General features: G+C 41.8%; 1 protein-coding gene and 1 pseudogene across 7 annotated transcripts in view; one reads left to right on the top strand and one right to left on the bottom strand.

The window, feature by feature from the left end:
- Window positions 1-17854, top strand: part of CFAP61 (cilia and flagella associated protein 61) — a 256494-nt gene that overhangs the window by 16911 nt on the left and 221729 nt on the right. For all 7 annotated transcript variants that reach the window (XM_059898316.1, XM_059898315.1, XM_059898314.1 and 4 more), the window contains exon 7: window positions 10640-10772. In XM_059898316.1, the coding sequence (XP_059754299.1) occupies window positions 10640-10772 (133 nt within the window). The remainder of the gene's footprint in view (window positions 1-10639; window positions 10773-17854) is intronic.
- On the bottom strand, window positions 5218-6193 carry LOC132349377 (3-hydroxyisobutyrate dehydrogenase, mitochondrial-like; annotated as a pseudogene).

Genomic DNA, 17854 nt, shown 5'->3' with positions numbered 1-17854 from the left:
GATGGTGGGAGGGATATGGCGGGGAGACAGTGCTCTGTGCATTGCTCGGGGTGCACGCAGCTGTCAAAGGTCATCGAACTGCACGCTTAATATCTGTGCACTGTACACTATATTATTATACCTCAGTGGGAAAAATGTAAAAGAAAAGAGGCTTCATAGAGAAGGTAGCCTCTGAATCTGGTCAGGAAGGATGAGTCAGAGTTCAGCCAGATGGACAGAATGGGCAAAGACATGGAGGCAGGAAAGCACCCAGAACGTCGGCTACCAGGCAGGTGGGCAGATGTGAGGAAGAGCAGAGCTGTGATGAACAGGCTTTAACTTGCAGCCAGCAGGGAGCACTGAAGACAGGCATGGTATGGGCTGCATGTTAAAAAGAACTGATTTTCATGTGGCCAGTGGCTTGCAGGGCAGGAGCACAGAACAGTCTGGCCAAGAATGATGCCGGCTGGAATTCAGGCAGTGACGAATCAAAGAGGTCCAGGTTGGGGAATGGATCAAGGCAGGTGCATAGATGCAAAGAAATGTTTGAGAGGGAAGGTGCAGTTTGATCGCCAATTGGTTAGAGAAGTTGAAGGATGAGAATGAGTTAATGGTGACTCGGGGTTTCAAGTTTAGGGGGGATGGTGGATTCATTAACTGAAAGTGGAAATGATAGCACTAGATGGACAGGAGACAGTTGGAAATACAGGGCTTCTCATGAATGAGGAGATCATGAGAATAAAGGAGATGGTCTAGTTGAGGGGGAGATTTTAAAGTGAAAAGCAGAGGATTAGAGCACGATTTTGAAAGATGAAAGTGAGCCGTTAATGATTGTAAAGAGAAATTGGAAGAGGAGTATTGTAGAAGTCAAAGACTCTTAAAGTGGCAAATCAAATAATTCGTAGGGAAATCGAATAATTTGAATACAAAAAAGAGACCGTTGGATTTGGTAATTTAAAAGACACAGATGAGATGAATAAAATTGATGAACTACTAGCCAAACTGACCAAGAAAAAAAAAAAGAGAAGATATATCACTGATATCAGTATTGAAAGAGGAGATATCATTACAGATCCTATAGACATTGAAAGGATAAAGGAAGACTGCAACAACTCTATAAATTCAACAATTTGTGTTCAAACACAAACTACCAAAACTCATTTTAAAAATAAGAATAGGACTTCCCTGGTGGCGCAGTGGTTAAGAATCCGCCTGCCAATGCAGGGACACGGGTTCGAGCCCTGGTCTGGGAAGATCCCACATGCCATGGAGCAACTAAGCCCATGTGCCACAACTACTGAGCCTGCGCTCTAGAGCCTGCGAGCCACAACTACTGAGCCCTGCGCGCCTAGAGCCTGTGCTCCGCAACAAGAGAAGCTGCCGCAGTGAGAAGCCCATGCACCACAACGAAGAGTAGCCCCCGCTCACCGCAACTAGAGAAAGCTTGCACAAGCAACGAAGACCCAACGCAGCCAAAAATAATTAATTAAATTTATTTAAAAAAAAAGAATAACTTGAGTAATTCTATACCTATTAAAGAAAAGTCCAGTGAACTTTGGGTGAGAGGGAGGATGGCTGCCTGCCCTGACGCTGGCCCCTCCCCCAGCCCCCGCCCATCCTGACTTGCTTATTCTCTTTTCTTTCCTCTTGTTGTTGTGGCCCTGAACTCTGCCCCTTCCAGGATCTGGGCCTCAGCTTTCTCCCAGGCTCATCCCTTTGGCTCCTCTGCGCCAGTCTTGGCCACTCAGTCCAGTGCTCTACCTCTGGCCGCTTGGCAGTTTTTTAAATTATGTTTCGAGAAATTTCTGAAAATTAACTTCTTAGGCTCTTGTAAGTAGTCTCACAATTGCTGTAATTTTGTCTTCATTTCATTTAAAAATCTCATTTTTTTTCTGCCAGTTGCTAATTAATTTGGGACATGGGCTCATTTAATAAAATGAATTATATTTTCAAATCAGAAAAAATTTTAAAGAAAAAATTACTCATTGTTTCAGTCTTCTATGTGAGTATGTAACTATACATGCAAATGCGAGTATGTGTGTGTATTCTGTCTCTCTCCCTCTCTCTCTCTCTCTCTCTCTCTCTATATATATATATATACACACACATATATGTCTATAGTCATGATAATATGTTCTGTTAATTGTATTTTCCACTTAAGGTAGCAGCTCATCCACCTTTAATTTTGTTCTTTTTCATGGCTGTGTGGTATTTCATCGTGCGGTTCTACTATAATTCATTTAAGTATTCCTTATTTTATGGAAATTTGTCCTCCTTTTTTTCTATAACAAGAAATGCTGTGGTAAACAGCCTTGTACATATATTTTTAAGCATTCATGCTATTTTTGTCTGTAGTATAGATACCTACAAGTGGAATTCTGGGTCAGGTTGTATTAAACACTAAAATTTTAAAATAGATACTACCAAATTATTCAACCAAAATAGTCATGTCAATTTATATCCTAACCAATAGAGTCTCATTTTCTTGCACCCTCATTTATGCTGGACGTTTCAGTTATTAAAACTGTCTCCAATACAACAGTAATTCGTGGTAACTGGTGGTTATGAGCTGGTCTCCCGGTTCCCTCCTTCCCACCCCCCCTCCTTCCTTTCTTCCTCTTACCCTTGAACACTTGAGTGTTATGAGTGCTAACCTTCATGGGGACAGGCTGTCCTGGCCTGAACTAAACCTCACAATTCCTTTCCCTGAGGTCATGCTTATTCAGCCTCTGAGGGTGAATGGTCCTGCTGGTCCAGAAAATCTGCAAGAAGCAATTCACGAGAGGAACATAGTGCTGGTGGCAAAGAGATGACAGAGGGTACTTTGTAATGAGGAAGGGATGTTTATAAAAAGAGAACTTTTTAGTATATAGTAGTGAAATACAGAGATAACTGGCATTATGAGAGTTGATGCTTTTGCTTGCAGAAGGGGAAGTGTAACACATTTTAAGAGGCCCTCTGTCCACAGCGTTCATATTAGAGTTTTGATACCTACAGGTGTAGGACTTCAGGTATCTGGAAAATGTACTTATGTGGATGATCTCCCTCCTTAAGGATACAGGAAAAAAGGACACTTCAGAGTCAGATGGGCGTGGCCAGGCGTCCACTTAGGCTGCCTCATTTCTCTTGTTTCCCCCGCATTTATTTCTCAACATCTGTTTCATCAGTTGTTACTTGCACCGATAATTAATGGTGAAGAACACAGTTCTTAAGACACTAAACCAGTGAAGAGTTTGGGGATGTAATTATCCTTCTGCGATTTACCTAGCAACGCATTCAGAGCCAGCGAATTAACGCTGTAATCCCCAGTCCCGTTTCTTTGATTTACCCATGTGGAAAATTGTGCTGTAATGTGCCCCTCTACTTAGACACAAATTACTGAAGTTCCTGTTCTGTATTTTGCATAATATATGAAGTAAAGCATAGCTGCTTCTAGACACAACTTTATAATCTGTAATGGGCTTGATTAATCATTGGTGGTGGATTTGAGATGTTCTCAGATTTAGAAGCTATTGGAATGGCCTTTCTGGGGGGAAACCTACCTTTTTCAAGTCCTCACAGGGATAGGAGAGGACTCACTAAGGAAAGGATAGTGTGTTGTCAGTCAGTGTTGTAAAGTAATTTAAAGTTTCCTTTACATAGTACTGCTTTTTTGCTAATAACAAAAATTAAGTTAGGTCAACATTTAGGACTTTACATCAATTTAGGACTTTAAAATGTAAGATGTGGTGTTTTTTAAATGCTAACTTCTCACCTTTTAAAGCAGTTATTTTTATTAAGCGTTTGAGAGTCTCATGATTATTAGGAATCCACTTAAGCTTGACTTCTGAGCAATTTCATGTAAATGAACATTCTGATGCTTAAGTGATAAATATCCTAAAGCATTCAAAAGAAGTTGTAGGGCAGTTAGGAATTTCACCACTAGTCTTCTTGAGTCCTGATAAGTGACCCAGCAAATGGATTTGGTTCACAATCCAGCTGGAACTATGGTGTGCCAACGTAGACTTTTGGATCAGATCCCAGTGGTGTAAGTGCAGGGGCCTCTAACTGGCCCTGAACGTGCTTTGAAGCACTTCATTCCGAAGTCATCCATAACTTGTAAAATTATGACATTTTCCAATGAGTAGAAGCTAAATGGTTCCAAAACCCATGTTAAAGTTTTGAATGGAATATAGTTTAGAAATGATGGATTTGATTCTCCTAAGGAAGACCACTAGAGGTCACAAGAGATCTTGGAAAGAAAAAGGTGCTTTGTTTCACACATCTGAATAAAAAGAAAAATCTAGTTGCTTAGCTGGCGCCCACTGTAGGTTCTCCAACGCCAAGTTGAAACTGTTCGTGGTAAGGGTTGGTTTAAGCCAAATACATTGCATTTTTTAGCACTACCACTAAAGTGGATTCTCTGAATTTTTCTTTATTCATTGATTTTTTTTTTATCAGCATAGAAACTTATTTGAATTCAAAATAATATGGTTATATTTAGGATAATATAATAATTATGTAAAGCACATATCATCGTTGGCTCTGAAACAGTTCTAAAGATGTCATTCTTTTGAAGTCAAAAAATATGTAGTAAGCATGTACAAGGAAGCAAAAGTATAAAAAATAAGTTTGCTGAGTATTGGGAGTTGTTACAAGAGGGGCACACCAAGGTAATGTAACAGAGTCCAAATTACATAGCGTGCAGCAAGGAGTTCTCTTGCCTTATCAACTCCTGGAAAATGAACCGGTAACCTCAGAATGCAAGAATACCACCACTGGGTTAACAGGACAAACTTTCTGAGGGACACAGGGAGTAATTCACTATACTTCCCCTTTCTCTAACTAACTCCTTTTCTCACACCGATTTCTTGTCTTTCCTCCAGGATAGGTTTTATCCTGTGGGAAAAAAATTTGGTTTTATTTGTAAAGTGGAGTAAATAATATCCTGATTGGAGTAGGCAACGTTTTAGCTGACGATGCTCAAGAATCAAACTTTTGAAAAAGGTCAGTCAGCTAGCTAGCAGAGACCATCAGTGGCTTGCAGAAAAAAAACAAATTCAGATAATATGTGCTTGCTAAATAGATAAAAAGAATAAGCAGTTAAAAATGGGTGAAAAATCCCAGGGTTTACTGTGACCTAGACAATCAAAAGCAGACAGGTGACCTTTGATTAAGCCCATTTACTTGTGGAGTGAGCTATAAGGGGCTCCAAGATAGAGTGTGGTTTCCAACAGCGTCCACAGCCAAAGGGCAAACTCAGAATGTCTCCTCCTCTCGTAGAAACTGGAACACGGAGGAGAAGTCTTTTTTGGAGTAGCCCTTCACACACATCATCCTGTAGATCTGATGGGTCTGAGTGCCCAGAAGGATTCAGCTCTTCGTGCTGGTAGCAGAGTCTTGTGTTAATCTCAGATCCTTAGCCATGAGTGTTGTTCTGAATCCACCCTGATAGTTATCAGCCGAGGGAACTCCATCCGTCACCCCAGGTACAGGATTATAAGCGTCACTTGACCAACATCGTCCTGAGCTCGTATTTAGGATTTTAGCCCAGAGTTTTGGGTCAAGCCCTAACCTGATTCCCAGATTCATAGCTTCAGCAGTTCCGGTCATACTAATAGCTAACAGCGAGTTGTTGCAGATCTTCGCAGCCTGCCCACTCCCAGCAGCTCCACAACACGCCACATTGGAGTCCACGCATCCCAGCAGCTGTTGGGCAGCAGCAGCAAATTCTTCTGCGACTCCTCCCACCATAAACATGAGGTTCCCAGACCGAGCAGCTCCCACACCACCAGAAACAGGGGCATCCATGAAAACTGCTCCCATTTTCTCAACTTCTTTGGCCAATTCTTTCAAAACCATAGGATCAATAGTCCTGGAATCTATTAACAGTGAGCCTTTCTTCACTTTTTTCAGAATTCCATTTGCTCCAGAATAAGCTTCTATCGCATCGATGCTGGTGGGCAACACTGTGATAATTCTGTCAGCTTTTTCAGCTACATCTGCTGGGGAAGTCACTACCTGTTCACGTGCATCTAGAAACTCTTTGCGTGCATCAGGGAACACATCATAAATACTGAGTGGATAGCCATGTTTCATGAGATTTTTTTGCCATTGGCCTCCCCATGTTGCCTACTCCAGTGAATCCAACTGGAGTCTTAGAAGCCACTGACCTAGAACACACGGCTGCAAGGCTGGCCACTGCTGGTTGCTGCCGGCGGCTCCACGGAGCCATAAGGAGGCTGCCATGCTGCCCCCGCCCTGCCTCCCCGTGGTGACTTCCGCGGCTCCCAGCTCACCCACTGACCGCTAGGGTGCGCAGTGCGGCGGGTGGGATCGGCTGCAGCTATTCATTGATTTCTTAAAGAATATGCACGCATATATACACACTCTCTCAGGCTTAAATAAATACAACATTTATGGCATTTAAATATCAGAATCACTTTTCCAACGGTACATTTTTAAGTCTAGCTAATGAGATGCGGATCCTCTCTGGTTGTGCAAGATGCCATCAGACAGGAGAGAGGAGGCCATGCCAGTATTCTGAACACAAAGATAGGCTGCGGCCGTCCTTACGGCCCCTAAGCAGGAACTTTCCATCTGTAAGTTCGCAGTGGTTTCTTTGCTGGCAAGGAGACAACGCACACCTCCCGCATCCAGGGAAGCCACCTGTAGGTTCTCCTCTAGGCTTGTGATGCTACAGAAGAGTGGTCCGGATGCTGAGAGGTCCACCTGCCACCAAGGGACAGTGCCAGCCAGCCGGGCAAGTGCCCTGGGGTCTGGCATCGCGCTGCTCCTTGAAAGCCCCGTTCACTGATGTAGTGGAAGTGGTGAGTGAGTTTGTCCTCCCTTCTCCCCACCTCTGAGGAAGCCAGCAACAGCCACCAGGGCCCTGTCATCCTTCACCTTGTCTTCTCCTGGGTTTACAGGACACCCAGGTCCCAAGTGAGGTGTCCTGAGAGGCTGTTGATTTTCTTCAGTTTCGGATCCCACCCCATTTTCACTGGCATGTTTTTCAGAGTTTGACGGACATTTGGGGGCCTGGATGATCAAACCCATTTCTATGGGATGGACCTTTTGTTTCCTCCAAACAAGTTAAAATAGTCTAGGGCTTCCCTGGTGGCGCAGTGGTTGAGAATCTGCCTGCCAATGCAGGGGACACGGGTTCGAGCCCTGGTCTGGGAAGATCCCACATGCCGCGGAGCAACTGGGCCCGTGAGTCACAACTACTGAGCCTGCACGTCTGGAGCCTGTGCTCCGCAACAAGAGAGGCCGCGACAGTGAGAGGCCCGCGCACCGCGATGAAGAGTGGCCCCCGCTCGCCACAACTGGAGAAAGCCCTCGCACAGAAACGAAGACCCAACACAGCCATAAATAAATAAATACATACATACATACATACATAAATAAAAATAGTCTATAACCGATTACATTAACACGCACGTGGTCGCCTTCTCCAAGCACGTGCTGGCTGGAAGCTCCAAAGGAAGGTTGATCCTTATTCAGCGGTGTCAGCCTCATTGTACTTTGTGTTGATCAACCCTAACCTTCATAATCATCACCACCTAAACTCTGGGGGTCACGGAAGTGCTGGGCACATGGCCCTGCTGTGCCCAGCGGCTCCACGGGAAGCTGTGGCTCTCCTCCTATCCGAGCGGCAGGCAGTGCTCTAATTTAAACATTTTACTGAATGAATTGTTTTCAGTAGCCAGGGTGTCTGTTTCCATGGGGCTGGACTTTGTCATATGCCATTTGAGACTCTGCGAGGCTGATGTCATACTTTATCATTAGTACCGGGGCTGATGCAAGATCATAAATCATCGATTACCCCAAGGAATGCGTTTCTTAGAACAAGTTCCTCTTTATCCATTTTGAGGAAGGGCTGAAGGGAGAGACTCTTCAGAGCTCCATGATTTGGATGTTTTCTTCTTATTCCCAGAAGAGTAAGTGTTGAGGTGTGATTATGGGTCACTTTGTTCACGGGCTGCCGAGGGCTCACGATTAGGCTTACGGCCCCGGGTCTCTCTGAACCTTTATTCCTGATTTTTATACCACAAAGTAGTATTTTTGTGTCCATAATATAGATAAAAGCCCATGGTACATAGTGGTAGCTGTCTTGATCCACTTAAGAAGATTAGGATATTGAATTACTTTCACATGATTTAAAATAATTATCTCTATTAATAAATACTGATGTGGACTTTATTTTTTGGCAGGATATTTGAAAGTGGATTTGTTGGCTGTTCTCTCCTAGAATCTTCTTGTTTTGTTTTGTCTTAACCAGTATCATCCAGGACTCTTTTTACAGAGAAAAGCCATCTCCATTAGCAGCACCCTTTTGCGGGTGGTTTTGCGGGGAAGTGAGGGGTTTCTGGAATGCACTGGGGCCTTCTCGGCCCTTCTAGCTGAGGTCCTGGGCTCTCAGGTGGAGGCAGCTGATGGGGGTTTCGGGGCATATCAGATGGTGGGGGGACTGTGAAGTTCCCCACAGCAGATGCTGCCGGGGGCCGACTGCCTGCCCGAGAGTGACCTTGAGGGCGTCCCCACGCTGTACCCTCCCTCTCTCCTCGTACCTGCCCTTGTGCAGGTGAGACACCAAGGCTCAGCAGCGAGGGGACCGGGCCAGTTTCTCAACCAGGAGAGGCAGAGGCTGATTAGAGGGCTGGGAGCTGCCAGTGTGGAGCGGGGGTCACTCCCCAGAGACGCCCCCTTGGGCCACACGTCCGCACCTGCAAACAGGCCGAGCGATGGCACCCCAGCGCTGTCAGTGCGTGCGGTAGGGCCCCGTCCACGTTGGCTGTCACTGTTGCCCCTGGGCTGTGGGCTCCAGGGTGTGCAGATGTCAAAGGTCGACAAAGCCGGATGATGGTAAGGACAGATTTTAATCCGTAATAACCGTTGCGATAGGGGGAAACATCCAGGGTGGACTGAACTCAACTTTGATTTGTACGGAGGTGACTGGGCCTTTTTTTTTTTTTTAATTTAAATTTTTTTTTTTTTTGGCTGCATTGGGTCTTTGTTGCTGCACGCCGGCTTTCTCTAGTTGCGTCGAGTGGGGGCTACTCTGTTGCAGCACACAGGCTTCAGTAGTTGTGGTGTGCGGGCTTCAGTAGTTGTGGCATGCGGGCTCAGTAGTTGTGGCTCACGGGCTTAGTTGCTCCATGGTGACTGGTCCTTTTGAAGAGAAAAGGAGGGAAAATAAAACATAGATAAATAAATAAAATTAAATAAAATAAAGAGAAAATGAGGGAGCTGGGAGGGGAGTGAGCAGGGTCTCAGTAGAGTCAGGCAAGTGACAAATTACAAAAAGTGGGAAGGCGGGGTTGGTCCCTGTGAGACCCATCTGAGTCACTCACTAACCCTGATGGAAATTAGGCTTCTGACCCCCTCACAGAGGCTGGGAGATGGGGCCTTATCCTCAGGTGTCAGCTGGAACAAACAGGAACTTCTTCTGGCAGCCCTGAGCTTTCTCAGGCAGGCACTTTAAGGGGGTCTCAGGTCATTCTAGGGATGTGGCCTTGAGCTGTTAGGAACTGTTAGTGTTTGTTCATGTCTTTTCAGGCCTAGTGGAAAAGAGGCTCAGGGTGTACTAGGCTAGGGTCTGGTCATGGAGTCTTTGTCACTCATTAGATGGAGCTGCTATTAACATCAAAGAGAACATATTAGAAGATGAAGTGGGATGATGAAGATGGCAGAGTAATGAAATAAGGGGGAGGGAGGATAAAGGTAGTAGCCAAATCAGTTACACTAGAAAAAAATAATACAAATATGGAACATTTTAAAAGAAAAGGACCAGGAAAATATATAAGAACATCCTAGACAGGTAAAATAGAGTAGACTTAATCAAGACTTAATAATCTGCTAAAAAGAAGAAAGGAATGTGGAATATGGCAGCAAAATGGAGGCCAAGGACCAGCATCCTCGTGCTGCTGTAAACCTGGTTCTTGGGTCCTCCTCTCCCCACCCACACTGGTGGTCGAGGTCACGGTAGAGGTCGTGAGAAGGAGGCTTGAGGCAGACATGCCCAGGATGGTGAGCAGACCTTCGTTACCTTCAAGCCAGCATCTCCCCCTCCATGGAAGTAGAGAGACGTTTTAGGAGTAAAGGGTACCATGGGCCCGTTGGGAGGAATGCATAAACAAGCTTAAATATTCTTTATCTTAGTAATTCCCAGAGTCTTTATAACTGTGACGATCTATGAGGGACCCTATAGCGGAAAAGTGTTTTTAGACAGGGGATTTCTTCTAAGGGGAGGAAGGGCTGCTGGGAGCAGTATCATAGAAGCAGTGCTCCTTGGAGCACTTTTGGGAGGTGCTGTGCCCACCTTGCTGTCCTTTGGCTCGTGAGCGATACTGCCCTGCAGTCCACGTCCAGCCGGGCCGAGCGTGTCCCCTCTGCCTGGGACATCCCACCTCCAAGTCTCGACACAGCTTCCTCCCCGTCTCTTCACTCAGGTCTCACTCAAGTGTCACTCCCTGACCCCGTCACTCTCCATCCCAAAGCAACTTACCACTCTTTGAAATGTTCCAGGTGATTTGTTTGTTACATTTTTGTTGTCTGTTCCCCCCATTAGAATGTAAGTTCATTTCCTGGGCGTGTGGCTCTATCCCTGGCATTTAGAACAGGGTCGCAGGAGCAAACAGAGGAACCAGCACTGAATTTAAGCCTTTCCGGTAAACAGGGTGGAAGATCACGACGACCTCGTGCCAATATTCCTGCACCAGGACACCATCCTGAAGGAGACTTATGGCGAATACTTCCTGGCTGAACTCATAGAGGCCCAAGATGAAGAGAATCATGCCGTCGTGTGTGAGGTGCGTGATAACCCACCCGGGGGCCCGCTGACGGAGAGGGATGAGAAGTGAGCAGCTCTGGTCCTGGTTTGCTGAGCGTCCTGGGAGCTGCTTCCCTTCCTCTTCCTAGGTGGTGTGCCCGGCCCGCCTCCCAGCTGTGCCATCACCCACCTCCCCAGGGTTCCCGCTTTAGGTTTTCAGGTTTTACGAGGTCCTTCCAGATGCCCAGTCTTAACAGGCTCCAGCTCAAACTAGATGCAGCTGACTCCAAGTTCCTGGAAAACAACTCAGGCAAACATCTTATCGTTTGGGCTATGTGCCCCTTGGAGGATGTGCAAGTCTTTGGTAGCAACAGTTAAAGCGAGCTTGAGCATGATGGTGGGCTCCAGGTGTGATGGATTTAACTGATGATTACCCTCGGTTTCAGGAGGTGAATTCTATCTCAGAAAAAATTTCTGATGCCAGGAAGCACTGAGACCAATGAAAGCAATCTTTTGGGGTAGAGCACATCAGTATATTTAAAAAGCTCCCCACGTAATTCCAATGTGCAGCCCAGGTGGTAAAACATTTATCTACATGATGGAGAACACATCGGGTGAGGAACAGGATTAATTTAGATATACATGGGCGTTAGTTTCTTAAGGTGAGACCTGGCCCTGAAAATTAGATTCTGATATACTAGTCCATGACAGCTGTTTCTTCTACGTTGAAATACTTAATTTTTATTCTTTCATGTTTAGGTTTTTGCATTGTCTTTTAAGGACTTGCTTTCAAATATTGTCATTTGACCTTTAGCTCCAGGCTGGTGACAGAAGGAAGGGTCAGGAAATATTTGGGCCCAGCAGCACCATTTTGAAAAGCCATGTCTTACACGATGAGACAAAAACTACTGATAATTAAAATGATTCATACAGACCCAAATAAGGGCTTTTAATGATCCAACTGTACCTATTCAGTTTTGTCAGGTCTTTGTTTTTTGGAGAAGACCTTTATTTATTTATTTTTACAGCTTTATTGAGATATAATTGACATATAATGTTGTATAAGATTAAGGTGTACAATGTGTTAGCTTGATACACTTATATATTGCAAAATGATCACCACCATAGCATTAGCTAACACCTCCATCATGTCACATAATTACCATTTTCTTTTGTGGTGAAAACATTTAAGGTCTACTATCTTAACAACTTCCAGGTATATCATAGAGTATTATTAGCAATAATCAACATGCTGTACATTAGATCCCCAGAACGTATTCATCTTATAACTGGAAATTTGTATCCTTTGATCAACACCTCCCCTTTGCCCTGTACCTAACCCCTCATAGCCACCATTCAACTCTCTGTTTTTTTGAGTTCAACTTTTTTAGATTCCACATAAAAGCAGTATCATACAGTATTTGTTTTTCTCTGTCTGACTTATTTCACTTAATATAATGTCCTCAGGATCCATCCTTGTTGTCACAAATAGCAGGATTTCCTTCTTTCTCATGGCTGAATAATATCCATTACATATATGTGCACATATATATGTATACCTACATATGTACATACATACATACATACCACATCTTCTTTATCCGTTCATCTGTTGATGACCACTTAGGTTGTTTCCATATCTTGCCTATTGTGTATAATACTGCAGTAAACATGGGAGTACGGAGATCTTTTCAATACCCTGTTTTCATTTCCTTTGGATATATACCCAGAAGTGGAATTGCTGAATCATATGGTAGTTCTATTTTCAATTTTTTGAGGAACCTCCGTGTTGTTTTCCATAGTGTCTGCACTAATTTACATCCCCACCAACAGTGCACAAGAGTTCCCTTCATCCTTGCTAACACTTGTTATCTCTTGTCTTTGGTGGGTATTTTTTTTTTTTTTTTTTGGCCGCACTGTGCACCACGTGGGACCTTAGTTCCCCAACCAGGGATCGAACCTGCACCCCCTGCATTGGGAGCTCAGAGTCTTAACCACTGAACCACCAGGGAAGTCCCTTTCTTGTCTTTTGATGGTAGCCATTCTAACAGGTGTGAGGTGATAATCTGATTTTGATTTGCATTTCCCTGATGATTAGTGATATTGAGCATCTTTTCATGTACCTGTTGGCCATTTGGATGTCTTCTTGGAAAAATGTCTATTTAGTTCCTCTGCCCATTTTAAAATTGGGTTGTGTGGTTTTTTGCTACTGAGTTGTATGGGTTCTTTGTATATTTTGGATATTAACCTCTTATCAGATATATGATTTGTGAATATTTTCTCCCATTCTGTAGGTTGCCTTTTCATTTTGTGTCTTTTGCTGTGTAGAAGTTTTTTTGTTTGATACAGTCTCACTAATTTTTTCTTTTGTTGCTTGTGCTTTTGGTGTTATATCAAAAAAATTGTTGCCAAGACTAATGTCAAGAAGCTTTCCCCTATGTTTTCTTCTAGGACTTTTATAGTTTCAGGTCTTATGTTTAAGTCTTTAATCCATTTCCAGTTCATTTTTGTCAGTGGCATAAGATAAGGGTACAATTTCATTCTTCACCATACGATTTTCTCATTTTCCCAGCACCATTTATTGAAGAGACTACCCTTTCTCCATTGAGTCTTCTTGGCTCCCTTGTCAAATTTTAGTTGACTGTAAATGTGGGAGTTTATTTCTGGACTCTCTATTCTGTTACATTGGCCTATGTGTCTATGATGCCAGTAGCGTACTGTTTGTTTGTTTTTTAATTTATTTTTAATTTATTTATTTTTGGCTGCGTTGGGTCTTCATTGCTGCGTGCAGGCTTTCTCTAGTTGCGGTGAGTGGGGGCTACTCTTCATTGCAGTGTGCAGGCTTCTCATTGTGGTGGATTCTCTTGTTGCGGAGCATGGGCTCTCGGCGCATGGGCTTCAGTAGTTGTGGCACGCGGGCTCAGAAGTTGTGGCTCGCGGGCTCTAGAGCGCAGGCTCAGTAGTTGTGGCTCATGGGCTTAGTTGCTCCGCGGCATGTGGGCTCTTCCCAGACCAGGGCTCGAACCCGTGTCCCCTGAATTGGCAGGCGTATTCTCAACCACTGAGTCACCAGGGAAGCCCCCATGTACTGTTTTGATTACCATAGCTTTGTAATATTGCTTGAAATCAGAAGTGTGATGCCTCTGGCTTTGTTTTTCTTTCTCAATGTTGCTTTGGCTTTTGGGGGCCTCTTGTTGTTCCATACAAATTTTATGATTTTTTTGTTTTCTGTTTCCATGAAAATGCCTTTGGAATTTTGATAGGGATTAATTGAATCTCTGGATGGCTTTGGGCAATATGGACATTTTGACAGCATATAATTCTTATGGTCCATGAACACGGGGTATTTTTCTATTTCTGTCTTCTTCATTTTCTTTCATCAAAGTCTTGTAGTTTTCAGTGTACAGATCTTTCACCTCCTTAGTTAAATTTATTCCTAGGTATTTTATTGTTTTTGATGCTATTGTGAATGGGACTGTTTTCAGTATTTCTTTTTCAGAGATTGTATTTCTAGTGTATAGAAATGCAACTGATTTCTGTGTGTTGATTTTGCGTCCTACAACCTTACTGAATTTGTTGATTAGTTTTAACAGTGTTTGGGTAGAGTCTCTAGGATTTTCTGTATGTAAGATCATATCATCTACAAACAAAGACAATTTTGCTTGTTCTTTTCCGATTTGGATGCAGTTTATTTCTTTTCCTTGCCTGATTTCTCTGGCTAGGATTCCAGTACTTTGGTGAAGAGGAATGGTGAGAGTGAGCACCCTCATCTTGTTCCTGATTAGAGGAAAAACTTTCAGTCTTGCACCATTGAGTATGATGATAACTGTGGGCTTGTTATTATTGGCCTTTGTTACGTTGAAGTATGTTTCTTCTATACCCAATTTGTTGAGCATTTTAATCATGAAAGGATGTTATATTTTGTCAAATCCTTTTTCTACATCTATTGAGATGATCATATGATTTTAATCTTTCACTCTATTAATGTGGTGTATCACATTTATTGATTCGCATGTATCAAACCTCCTTGCATCCCAGGGATAAGTACTGCTTGATCATGGTGTATGATCCTTTTAATGTGCTGTTGCATCCAGTTTGCTAATATCAATATTTTGTTGAGAATTTTTGCATCTGTATTTATCAGGGATATTTATCTGTAGTTTTCTTTTCTTGTAATGTTCTTATTTAGCTTTGATATCAGGGTAATGCTTGCCTTATAAAATGAGATAGGAGTGTTCCCTCCTCCTTAATTTTCTGGAGGAGTTCAAGAAGGATTGGCATTAATTCTTCCTTAAATGTTCATTAGAATTCACCAGTGAAACCATCTGATCCTGGGCTTTTCTTTATTGGGAAGTTGTTGATTACTGATTCAATCTCCTTACTTGTTATTGGTCTGTTCATATTTTCTATTTCTTCATAATTCAGTCTAGGTAGCTTGTCTGTTTCTAGGAATTTATCTGTTTCTTCTAGGTTATGCAATTTGTTGGTATATAATTTTTGTTAGTAATCTTTTACCCTTTGTATTTATGGAATCAGTTATAATGTCTACTCTTTCCTTTCTGATTTTATTTCAGTCTTCTCTCTTTTTCTTAGTTAGTCTAGCTAACAGGTTGTCAATTTTGTTTACCTTTTAAAAAAACAGCTCTTAGTTTTGCTTATCTTTTCTATTATTTTTCTGGTCTCTATTTCATTTATTTCTGCTCTGATCTTTGTTATTTTCTTCCTTTTGCTAACTTTGGGCTTAATTTGTTCTTCTTTTTCTAGATCTTTGAGGCATACAGTTAGGTTGTTTATTGAGATCTTTCTTTTTTCTCAATGTAGGCATTTACCACTATAAACTTACCTCTTAGAACTGCTTTTGCAGCATCCCACAATTGGTTTATTGTATTTCCATTTTTGCTTGTTTCAAGATATTTTTTGATTTCCCTTTTGGTTTCTTCTTTGACCTCTTGGTCTTTCAGGAGTGTAATTTAAAATTTCCACATACTGTGACTTTTTCAACTTTCCTCCTGTTACTGATTTCTAGTTTAATACCACTGTAGTTGGGAAAAATACTTGGTATGATTTAAATCTTCTTAAATTTGCTAAGACTCATTTTGTGATCTATCATATGATGTATCATGGAAAGTGTTCCATGTGTTCTTCAGAAGAATGTGTACTCTGCTGCTGTTGAATGGGATGTTCTGTACACGTCTGTTAGGTTGATTTTATCTAAAGTATGAATCAAGTCTAACATTTTCTTGTTCATTTTCTCTCTGGGTGGTCTATCCATCGTTGCAATAAGGTATTGAAGTCCCCTGCTATTATTGTACTGTTGTCTATTTCTCCCTTTATATCTGTTAGTATTTGCTTAATATATTTAGGTGCTCCAATATTGACTGTATATATATTTATGATTGTTATATCTTCTTGATGAATTGACCGCTTTATCATTATATAATAACCTTCTTTGTCTCTTGTTAGTGTTTTTGGCTTAGTCTGTTTTGTCTGATATAAGCATAGCTACCCCTGTTCTCTTTTCGTTTCCACTTGCGTGGAATATTTTTTCCATCTCTTCACTTCAAACCTATATGTGTCCTTAAAGCTGAAGTGAGTCTCTTGTAGGCAGTGTATTGTTGGGTCTTGCTTTTTATCCATCTAGCCACTCTGTATATTTTGATTGGAGAATAAAATTCATTTACATTTAGAGTAATTATAGGTAAGGACTTACTAATGCCATCTTATTGTGTTCTGGCTGTTTTGTAGTACCCTTGTTCCTTTATTCCTTTCTTGCTGCCTTCCTTTATGAATTGATGATTTTCTGTAATGAGATGCTTTGATTCCTTTTTCTTTATCTTTTGTGAATCTACTGTAGATGTTTGCTGTGTGGTTACCATTGAGGCTTACATAAAACATCTTACAGATATAACAGTCTATTTTACACTAAAGACTTAATTTCAATTGCACACAAAAATTTTACCCTTTTACTTCCCCTGTTATGTTTTTAATGTAACAATTTATCTCTTTTTATATTACATATTCATTAATAAATTATTGTAGCTATAGTTATTAAAATATTAAAATTCTTGTCCTTTAATACCTACATTAGAGTTACATGGTTAATGCTTCACCATATTAAAGTTTTAGCATATCCTGAACTTGACTATATACTTACCTTTACTATTGTGTTATATATTTTTAGATATTTTCATGTTATTAATTAGCATCCTTTCACTTCATCTTGAAGAACTCCTTTAAGCATTTCTTGTAGGGCAGGTCTAGTCATGATGAATTTCCTCAGCTTTTGTCTGTCTCAGAAAGTCTTTCTCCTTAATTTCTGAAGGACAGCTTTGCTGAGTAAAGTATTCTTGGTTAGCAGTTTTTTTTCTCTCAGCACTTTGAATATATCATCCTGCTAACTCCTGGCCTGTAAGGTTTCTGTTGAGAAATCTGCTGACAGTGTTATGAGGGGTTACCTTGTAAGTCCCAAGATTTTTTTCTCCCACTGCTTTTAAGATTCTCCTCTTGTCTTTGATTTTTGAGTTTTATTATAATGTGTCTTTGAGAGGATCTCTTTAAGTTGATTTTATTTGGTGACCAATGAGCTTCATGAACTTGTATATCTATATCTCTCACCAGATTTGGGGTGTTCTTGGCCATTATCTCTTTAAATAAACTCTCTGCCCCCTTCTCCCTCTCTTCTCATTTTGGAACTCTGGTGATTCCCAAATTGGTCCTTTGGATGGTATCCTATAAATCATAGGATACCATCCTGTGACCCTTTTCATTCTTTTTACTATGTTCTCCTCTGACTTGATACTTTTAAAGTTCCCGTATTCAATCTCATTGAGTCTTTCTTCTGATTGATCAAGTCTGCTGTTGATGCTCTCTGTTGCATTTGCATGTCATTTGTTGATTCTTCAGCTCCAGAATTTCTGGTTGGTTCTTTTTATGGTTTCGCTCTCTTTGTTCAACTTCTCATTTTGTTTGTGTGTTGTTTTCCTGATTTTGTTGAATTGTCTTTGTTTTCTTATAGCTCACTGAGTCTCCTTAACACAGCTATTTTGAATTCTTTATCTGGTAAATTAGAGATTTACCATTTACTCTTGTCTTTGGGTTCAGTTACCAGAAGATTATTGTGAC

Source organism: Balaenoptera ricei, chromosome 15 (assembly GCF_028023285.1).
Source record: "Balaenoptera ricei isolate mBalRic1 chromosome 15, mBalRic1.hap2, whole genome shotgun sequence".
NCBI classification, from domain to species: domain Eukaryota; kingdom Metazoa; phylum Chordata; class Mammalia; order Artiodactyla; family Balaenopteridae; genus Balaenoptera; species Balaenoptera ricei.
Note: the sequence above shows the minus strand (reverse complement) of the source record. Positions and strands in the feature narration are given on the sequence as shown.